The sequence below is a fragment of the Gracilinanus agilis genome, chromosome 2 (genome assembly GCF_016433145.1).
Source record: "Gracilinanus agilis isolate LMUSP501 chromosome 2, AgileGrace, whole genome shotgun sequence".
Taxonomy (NCBI): Eukaryota; Metazoa; Chordata; class Mammalia; order Didelphimorphia; family Didelphidae; genus Gracilinanus; species Gracilinanus agilis.
Window position 1 is genome coordinate 573735388 of NC_058131.1, and position 10303 is coordinate 573745690.

The 10303-nt window shown below is 45.1% G+C and overlaps 1 protein-coding gene across 1 annotated transcript in view; it reads right to left on the reverse strand.

Moving 5' to 3' along the window:
- ANKDD1A (ankyrin repeat and death domain containing 1A) overlaps positions 1–9547 on the reverse strand; it is a 59617-nt gene extending 50070 nt beyond the window's left edge. The window contains exons 1-4 of the mRNA XM_044660120.1: positions 9514–9547; positions 3564–3667; positions 2471–2569; positions 594–692 (exon numbers count right to left, since the gene is read on the reverse strand). Coding sequence (XP_044516055.1) covers positions 594–692; positions 2471–2569; positions 3564–3667; positions 9514–9547 — 336 coding nt within the window. The remainder of the gene's footprint in view (positions 1–593; positions 693–2470; positions 2570–3563; positions 3668–9513) is intronic.
- Positions 9548–10303: the final 756 nt, after the last annotated feature.

A 10303-nucleotide genomic window follows, 5' to 3' on the forward strand; every position in this document is an offset into this window, starting at 1 on the left:
AGAGGAGGGTGAGGTGGGGGTTGGATAGAAGAGATAAAGGGTGGAGGAAAGGAAAGAGGAGGAGAGGAGAAAGGGAGAAAGGAGGTAGGGGAGAGAGAGGAGGGGAGGGGGAAGGAAGAAAGGAGAGGAGGGATGAGGTAGAGGAGGAAATAGAAGAGAGGAATAGAGGGGGAAAGGAGAGAGGAGAAGGAGGTAGGAGAGAGGAAGGGAGGGTTGAGGGATAGAGTGGGGAGGGACAGAGGAGGGGAGATGGGAAGAAAGGGGAAGTGGGGAGAAGTTATCAGTGGGGTTTCCATTTCTCCTTCCCTTCCCTTGCCCCATGCACATTTGAGGAACATACTCACCAACACTTTTTCCCAAAGCTGTGGCTCTGTTCATATCCCAGGACCCCAGGAAAACCCTGCTTAAGTTTTATAGACTGTACTCCAGAACTAGTTGGGGAGACAGCATTCTGGGTGAGAGGTAGAGATCCTGCTTTATTACCTTGTTTGCTTACATTCCTCTAGAGTTTGCTCACAGCACCTGCTCCCAAGTCCGGGTAGGTGACTGCAGAACAACCTCATCTGCCTTCAAATGTAGGCTAGTGGTCTCACCTTGTCCTCGCAGTTGATCTTGGCCCCTGAGTTGACTAGCATCTGTAGGATCCTCAAGTGGCCAAACCAGGCAGAGAGAAGCAGTGCATTCATCCCGTACTAGGGGGAGAGAAGAAGAGATGCAAATACTGGGTTTTTTCTTCATTCTTCCTATAGCTGGGCTTCTTCCTGCTCCATAGGGGTGTGTTTATTTATTACGTATTTATATCACATAGCCAGGTGTCCCCTGTATGTCCATGTGCTTAGGCATCTGTATACATTTTTGTCTATGTGTCTGAGTGCCCATATATCTACATGTCTATGAACCTAATTGTTACAGAATTTTGTAGTTGTGACTTATAGTTCTCAGAATTTTAGGGTGAGGAGGGAATTTTGAAGTCATCTGGTTCAGCCTCCATTCTAGGCATGTCTTCTCCTGGGCTAAAGCATGGTGCCTGGCACATAGCGTGTCATTGTTTAATCATTTTTCAGTTATGTCTGACTCTTTGTGACCCCATTTTGGGTTTTCTTGGCAAAGATACTGGAGTGGTTTTTGATTTCCTTCTCCAGCTCATTTGACAGGTAAGCAAACTGAGGCCAACAGGATTAAGGGATTTACTCAGGGTCATACAGCTAGTAAGTGTCTGAGGCCAGATTTGAACCCATAAATTTGAGTCTTCTGTCTCCAAGCCAAGTGTTCTATCCATTGTACCGCCTAGCTGCCCTCTGACACTCGGTGGGTACTTAATAAGTTAATAAGGTTTTTTTTGTCTTGCTGACTGACTATAGCCTATCTCAGGGATGGTTTGTTCAAGCCTCAATTTGAACACTTTCTCAGGACAACCTATTCCACTGAAATCCCTTTATATTAAGGCAAAATCTGACTCCATGTTAACTAACATGTGTCTCCGAGCTTTTTGGAATCTTCCCTCATTAGCATAAAATTTGAGTAGGCACCTATATATATTTCATATATATATATGTGTGTATATATATATATATACTCAATTTTTAAAAAGGATTTCAAAGTCCTATTTAAAAGAGGATTTCAAAGCACTATTTAAAAGTACTACTTCTCATTAGCTCTTATTGCACAACCACATCATAACCACCCTAAAGGGCCAATACCTGGCATTTCCACAGGAAGTCAGGAAAGATGGCAGAGGATTGGAGCAATTATGGTTAAAGAAAGTGGCATAGTTTTGTTGAAGTCAAGCCCATTATTAGCTAACTACCTTGGAGAAAACCAAGGGAGTGCTGGTAATGTTTCATAACCAGCTTTCCAAAAATGTTGTTGTTGAACGATTAAGTGGTACAGTCGATAGAGGGCTAGGCCTGGAGCCAGAAAAACTCATCTTTGCCAAGAAAACCCAATGGGGCCATGAAGGAGAGTTAGACATGATTGAAACAACTGAACAACAACAATAACTGTTCGTAGATTTTTCCTTATTTCAAACCTAGATATGACTCTATAACTTCTTCTGGTTGTTCCTAGTTGTGTCCTCTGGAACAAATGGAACAAGTCTAACATTCCTTCTACATGGTGGGCCTTCAAATGTTTCAAGACAGTCATCATATCTCCAATAAATGTTGACTTTTCCAGGTTAAACATCGCAGGCCTTCTACAACTGTATTTATCCATGCACTTGCCTGAGTCCATCTATGTCTGTATCAATCAAGGTACCAGGAGTCCATTTCCATGTGTCCAGATAGTTTATTATTAAGGCACAAGGGTGTTCTTTTTAGTTTGGAAGGCAGAATTTAAAGGCTGCAAGTTGGTGGATCGATTTCAGAGTGAAAACCCCAAGTTTACAAATTAAGGCACAAAGAGATCTTTCTTCCCAGAAACAGAGGAAGAGAGTATGCCTCCTCCCCACCTCGCCACCTCCCCAACCTACCATATCCTTGTCATCCACAGACACTTCATACTCCAGGAGTAGTCTCACGGCTTGCTCGTGGCCGGCCCCAGAAGCCCAGTGTAGTGCCATCCTGCCCACCTATTCCAGGAGAACAGAAAATCTGTCAAGCCCAAACCTGGGCTGCCCCTTTCCTGGTTGTTATCCACAAACTACAAAATCACAACCCATTTTCACTCTTTTATTCTCCTCCCAGAAGGCCCCTTGACTATTCTGCCTTCCTAATTCCCAGCATCCCTTCATGCTTCTGATTATTCACTGGGGTAAAGAAGGCTGGCACAGCCTTTCTAAATTGAATTTCATGTTCATGTTTAATGAATGTAAAAGCATTTCAAAAATATGAAATGCAGAGGATTTGTCCATGAATATGGAAGAAAGAAGGAAGGGGCAGGAGAAAAAAAGGTGACCCTAAGTACGAAGAGGAAAGGAGAGAATGATAAAGGAAAGCCACTATAGCATGATTGAATTCACATCTCTCAGAGTTTCCTTTGACCAGCTTCTACTACCTCAAGAACTGAAATGGGAGGAAAGATAGAATCATCTGCAATTAGTCTTTTGACCCATCACCCCAGAACCTGTGGCCTAAGTGGTCAGCCTCCTAAAGTTCAAGTGGGGCAGAATATAATTATGTCTACCTCTCCCTGAGGCAGCTAATTGGCACATTGAATATAATTATGGGCCTGTAGTCCTGAATACCTGAGTTCAAACCCAGCTTCAGACACTTGCTAGCTGTGTGACCCAGGGCAAGTCACTTAACCTTGTTTGCTTCAGTTTCTTCATCTGTCAAATGAGCTGGAGAAGAAAACAGCAAACCACTTCTCTTTGCCAAAAAATCCCCAAAATGGGGACACAAAGAGTCAAACTCGACTGAAAAACAACAATACAGACTCCTTATCAGAAGAAAGTTTTGCTGCTAACATTCATAATCAAAAGAAATGTCCATTTTTAGTTGGAGTTTAGTGAAAATAAAGACGTCATTTTTTTCACATCTAAGTTCACAGATCTGAAATCTATTCACAGACTCTCAGTAGACCCCTGGCAAATTAAGGGGGTCCTAGAGAGAAAAATGGCTTACATTGTTTTTGGCTCTGATATTGACTCCCATTGCAATCAATTCTTTCATCCTCCCGACGTTGTTCCGTCTGGCTGCCTCATGGAACTGCCTCTCCAGTGGAAGCACTAAAAGAAGAAAGAAAGAAAGATGGAACAGAGGGAAGCAAAAGATAAGAAAGAAACTTTGAGCACACAAAGAGTAGGCATCATAATGAAGGGTTCATGGACTGGAGAAATAAGCCAGCCCCAGCTTTGGTTTTTGTCCTGCAAGGAGGCCCATGAGTGAGTTATCCAGACCCAACCACTCACTAAAAAGCAATCTGAACTCAGGGGCCTACGCAAGTCCACACTGGGTTACCCCAGGGTCTACTGAGCCTAGAATCCAGTCTTTAATGGGAGTTGGCTAGAGAAGGCTGATGAAGGTCTTCTGGGAGCCCAGGCCTGTCACTTCTTAAGATTAACTTCAAAAGGTTAATGCCTCAGACATCCTGGTTTCTCTTAATGACTCATTACGAACACAGGGTGGGCCCTCAGCAAATGATACAGTCAGCATCATTTGTCTTCAGTAATGCCCCTTTTCTCTCCTCTCCCCTTCCCACCATTCCATCAGACTGCTATTAGGTGAAAATCTGCAACCCATCACACTGACAGATTTCAAAGAGGGGACAGCTGGGTGCTGAGGGAAGAGGACTGATAGCTGGGGCAGCCCTGAAACGACAGCACCCTTCCCTCTCCAGATGCACCCCCCAACCCCTGGCTATAAGAGAGGGCCACTAATGAGGGTGATCGGGGTTAGAGAGCTAGTCCAAAACAACTGGAGGGAAGGAGGAAGAAAGTAGGGCAGGGAGGGGATGGAATGGGAGCCGTGTCTAGATATCAGAGTGAATAGAACCAGAGCAATGATGCTGGCACGAATCTAATGAATAAATCTAAAAAAATTTAATGTAATTAAATAATTACTTACTTGTAATGTAATTAAATAATACAATTACTTCAATAATATAAATGAAAAAACAACCACTAAAAAATTCAAAAGTTAATGTCTAGAAGCAGCTGGGTAGCTCAATGGATTGAGAGCCAGGCCTAGAGATGGGACGTCCTAGGTTCAAATCTGAGCTCAGACACTTCCCAGCTGTGTGACCCTGGGCAAGTCACTTGACCCTCATTGCCTAGTCCTTACCACTCTTCTGCCTTGGAGCCAATAAACAGTATTAATTCCAAGACAGAAGATAAGGGTTTAAAAAAAAGAATCGATACCAAGTAGTGGTTCCAAGGCAGAAGAGCAATAAGGGCTGGGCAATTGGGATCTAGTGATTTGCCTAAGATCACACAGCTATGAAGTGTCTAAGGGCAGATGTAAGCCCAAGACCTCCCCTTTCCAGGCCTGGCTCTCTATCCAAGAGCCCCCCAGTGTCCCATCCTGTTCCATTCTTTTTTTTTAAAACCCTTTACTTCTGTGTATTGGCTCATAGGTGGAAGAGTGGTAAGGGTGGGCAATGGGGGTCAAGTGACTTGCCCAGGGTCACACAGCTGGGAAGTGTCTGAGACCGGATTTGAACCTAGGCCTGACTCTCAATCCACTGAGCTACCCAGCTGCCCCCCCCCCAATCCTGTTCCATTCTTGATACCACCCTTTTGTTGAGATTGCCAAGCTGAAGGTTGTCTAGAGCGAGGCAACTATGATAGTGAAGAACTTCGAGGTTATGCCACAAGAGGACTGACTGATTGAAAGAACAACTGGACACATTTCTTCTGGAGGAGAGAAGAATCATAGCTCTTTTCAAGCATCCAAAGGGCTCTCACCTGGAAGGGGGATTCTCTACTCTGTTTTGCACATCTTTAAAAGGCAAAATTAAGAGGATAGGTAGACATCGTAAATGGTGGATTTAGGATTGACATATGGAAAAAGACTGCCTAACAATAAGAATTTTCCCCAAGGTCCAAATTTCCATAATGGGCCTCTTCTGGAGATAGTGGGTTGCCCTAAAATTCTGTAGGCAAAGGTTGGTTGATCACTCATGGAAATGGCACAGAGGGCTTTCTTGTTCAGAGATAGGTAAGGCTAGAGGGTCTCCAAGAGTTTGTGATTTTCTAGAATGTTTTTTAGTTTCTCCTATGTCTCTTCTAGCCCTTGCAGCTGAGTTCCTTTTAAAAAGGCCATCTACAAGAGAGGCTTCCACTTTATTTCCTCTCATTCTGTTCTTAGTGTCTGGCTTCCAACTTCATTTCACCAAAAGTGCTCTCTCCAATGATCTCTTAGGTGCCAAACCCAATGGGAGCCTTTTCTCTATCCTCATTCTCTTTGGCCTCTCCGTAGTCTCTGACACTGTTCATCACTCTCTCTCTCTCCTTTGATACTCTCTTCCCTTGAGGTTTTCAGGACACTATTCTCTCCCAGTTTTCTACCTACCTCTCTGACCACTCCTGCATGCACTATCTCCTTCCCCAGATCTTCCTCCAGACCTCATCCTTTAACTATAGGTGTCCATCAGGGTTCTGTCCTGGGTCTTCTTCTCTTCTCCCTCAATTACTGATTCAGTTGTTCATCTCATCAGCTCCCATGGATTTAATGACAATCTTTATGTCGATGCCACTCATACCTTCCTATCCTACCCTAATCTTTCTGCCAGCATCCAATATCACATCTCCAGCTGCCTTTCAGATATCTTTCAGATATCCTGGCCTTTGGATGGGAATTCCCAGAGAGTTGGGGGAAGTTTATATGTAAGGCAGCCAGTAGAGAGAGAGCAATATGAGTGGGCACAAGGTGCTAGTGAAGATCCCTGCAAAGCAGAAGTACCATTTAGGGAATATGACATCAAGCCCTGGAGGACAGGAGACATCCGCCTGGCACAGTTCTGGATTCTAATAGTCGCCCTATAACTTTTGTTATAACAAAAGTCAAGAGACGGATTGTGCCCTTTGACCCAGTGATATCATTACTAGGCATATACCCAAGGAAGGGATAGAAAGAAAGGATGCTAAAATATTTATAGCAACACTTTATAGTGGCAAACCCAGAAGGAAAGTGGATCCCCCCCCTCAGGTTGGGAAATGGCTGAATAAATTATGTTCTAATTAACGGAATAATACTGTCCTGAAAAAAATAACCAAAAAGAAGTATTCAAAGAAACAGGGAAAGACATCTAAGAACTAACAGAATGAAGCAGGTGGAATCAGGAAAAAGAAAAAACCCAATAACATTGTATATGATCAAAATAGCATCAAAGAAGATAGTAGCAAAAATATTCTACTTAATTGACTATGATCTCAAAGGACTTAGAGTGAAATATGCCTTCCAGCTTTCTGCAGAGGTTGTGGACTATGGATACATGACCACATGCTGATTTGTTTTGTTTAATTAACTTATTTCATTTATTCATTTCTTTTTTTGTTTCAATAACATTCTTTTGGGAGGAAGGGAGTCATCTAAATAATGAACATGACATTTTAAAAAAGAGTATAGATGGGGGTGGCTAGGTGGCTCCGTGGATTGAGGGCCAGGCCCAGAGACAAGAGGTCCTGGGTTCAAATCTGGCCTCCTAGCTGTGTGACCCTGGGAAAATCACTTAACCCCTACTGCCTAGCCCTTACCTCTCTTCTGCCTTAGAACCAATACTTAGTATTGATTCCAAGACATTTTAGATATGATCTCTCAGGGAAAGGCAGAGAGAGGAAAACTAGGTGATATAAAAACAAAAGATTTCAATAAAAACTTATTTAATATAATTAATAATAGGTCTGACCCTCGTGGACCTTCTCCCTTTGTTAATGCTAAATTTCATTACTCCCAAGGGTGAATTTTTGCTGGCCTGTGGCAGAATCACCAGGCAAGTCGCTATAATCTTGATGTTTTATTGTTACCAAACTCTCTGCCAAGTTGTGATAATTGTCTGTGGAGGGGTACAAGGTCCTGGTCTCATTGTGTATTCATGGGCAGGTGGCTAATGTACCTTAGATACAGCTGGAAAATGTCCCAGGCAATAGACCTGCCTGCTAAGCAGCTGTTTTTATCTAGAAGGTGCCCTTTGCCTTCCAGATGTTCTAGGAAGGCTTTGTTGACTTGAATTCACCTCAGTATTAAGTTACAGGAATCTCAGGTTAGAAATGGGCTTTTAAGAAGTTATCTGGTTCAACCAAGCTAAAACAGGAATTAACTTAGAAGATCATAGATTTAGAGCTGGAAGGGATCTTAAAAGCTATCACATCCAACCCTTTACTTTTACAAATGAGGAAACCAAGGCACAGAAAGGTGCATTGACTTGCCCAGGGTCACAAGGCTAGTAAGTATTTGGCGTAGGAGTTGACATGTTGGTCTTTTGGCCTCCAAATCCAGTGACTTTTTCACTATTGTTATTCTACCTCAAGTTGCTTTCCTCCAGAGTTTTAGCTTCACTGAGGGCTGAGATGGTGGAGAGGAAGGGCTTACCTCTCCAGCCATTATCTTGCAGAGATCATTTTTTAACCCAGGGCATTTTGTCTTAAATTCTTCCCTTAGCCATAGATCTGACAGGTAAACGAGTCCATGTTCCTCTTCTGGTACCACCCTTTGTGTCTAACTCACATCCTCATTTCCACCTTATGGTGTAAGATGCTGGTCTGTTCCTAATTTAACCTGGGGCGCTTTGGGGGAAACTAGGTGTAGCACTCCCAGGGAAAGCTTTGGATAACTGAAAAACAACTCGAAGGCACAGGGTCCCAGAGGGGCCAGGAAGGAAAGAGGCACAAAAAAGGGAAGAAGAATAGCCCTCCAAAGATAAACGTTGCCTCCTTTGGCATTTTGCCTCTGCAAGTCCTGCCGCCAAATCCAAAGACAAACCATTTCAGAGACAATGGTAGATACACTGATCAGGGAAAGTCTTGCCAGGGTGCTAGAAATATCCCTGATCTATGTCTGTCATAGGTCATGGAGTCAGAGCAGGATGACTTGGAGGCCAACTAATCCAAACCTTGAATTTTCTATATTGACCAGGCTCTTTATATCTCCTAGGATCAACAAAGACATTTTCATCCCCTGCAGTAGTGGTTGCATCAAAAGAGAGCCACAGTGAAACCAGTCATTTTTGGCTGCTGGTCGGTTCTATCTCAGCCAGTCAAGGGCTAGCACAGATTGAGTATTCTTGAAAGAACCCGGAGTTGGACCTTCTGGTCCATCAAAGAACTGGCAGGCTCCAGTGTCAGATCCCAACTCCAATCATCTAGGGTTCTGAGTATGATCCAATTGAAGGTGTTTTTTAAGGAACCAACCTGCCCAAACACACTTTTTAGGGTCCTTCAGATCAATGCACTTGACCCTGGGTAAGTCATTTGCAGTCTCTAAGCCTCAGTTTCCTCATTTGAAAAATGAAAAGATTATTCGGGTCATACCCTTGCAATTCCAAATTTGGGAAATCTGTGACTTGGAAAGGAAATTACCTCAAAGCCCAAATAGAAGAGCTCTGGGGTTTCTAAGTAAGATTCCCTTGGGTATCAGCTGGAGTTTTCCTCCCCTCTCTTTCCATCCATTTGTGTGGGGCAATGGTTCCCAGATCAGCTCAGGACAGCCAGACTTGGCTCCCAATCCACCAAGCATCAACAGTCAGTGTACACAAATGACTGGGAAACAACAGGGAAAGGGCGTCTAGCTCTTTGGAACGGTCGCAAATGCTTAAACGGGGATAATAAAACTGAAATGGAGAGGAAACCTCCCCCCAAGCGACTCCTCAAACCCCCAGGGAACGCACGCTAAACAAAGCTTGCCAAGCATCTCCAGTCCGCCCACCTGCCAGTCTGGGAGTAGGCGAACCGTTAAAAACCCAGGCACCAAAGCGCGCAGTGGTTCAGCACCCCCGGGGCTGCTTGGAGCCCCGCCGGGCCCAGAAGCGCAGATCCTGGCAGAAGGCGCATCCTCCCGGGACCTACCAGCCCCTGCCCCGCCTTCCCCCTCCCGGGAGATCGGGAAAAGGCAGCGCGCCCCAGACGCATGTACTCACGGCAATCATGCTCCAAGGCTAGCTGCTCCTCCATGCTCCTTGTGCCGCTACCGCCGCCTACCTCTTCCGCCTCCTCTCCTGCCCCCGCCGCGCTCAGCTCCCTGGCCTTGCCAGCAACGCTGGAGAAAAGGGGCTCGATGGACTGAATGCGCACAGAAGCTGCAGGACCGAGCCCGGAGCCGGAGACGATGGCGCACCGGAACAGCTGGAGCTGGGCGCGCTCCGGGCGGGGCAGCTTTGCCAATGCAGCGTACTGGGAGGGGCTGGGGCGCCTTGGCTGTATTCAGGGTGGCTGGGAAGAAGGGTAGGCAAGCGCTTGTAGGTGAGAAGGAGGAGGAGAGCGATGCCTATCCTACAGGGCAGCGACACTACTCCTCTCCCTGCCTTCCCAGAGTCGGGTCCCTAGGGGAGTCTGCCCAACCATCAGCGGGCATCTAGCTTTCCAGATAATGACCTTCGATAAAGGTGTAGGAAGATGACCCTTGGGGGGCTCTCCCCACTGCTCGCAGCCCCTTTCTGACCCCCGGATGGGCACTTCCCTTTGTTTCCTGCCTCACTATGACAGGCTTCTAAGCTCTCTTTCTTTACCTGTTGAATTCTTATGCAGCTCTAACTCAAATGCCACCGCTGCCTTCAGACATGTCTTTGCTATGTGATCTTGGACAAGTCACTTGGCCTTTAGAATTGATACTAAGACAGAAGATGAGGGAGAAAGGAAGGAAGGAAGGAAGGAAGGAAGGAAGGAAGGAAGGAAGGAAGGAAGGAAGGAAGGAAGGAAGGAAGGAAGGAA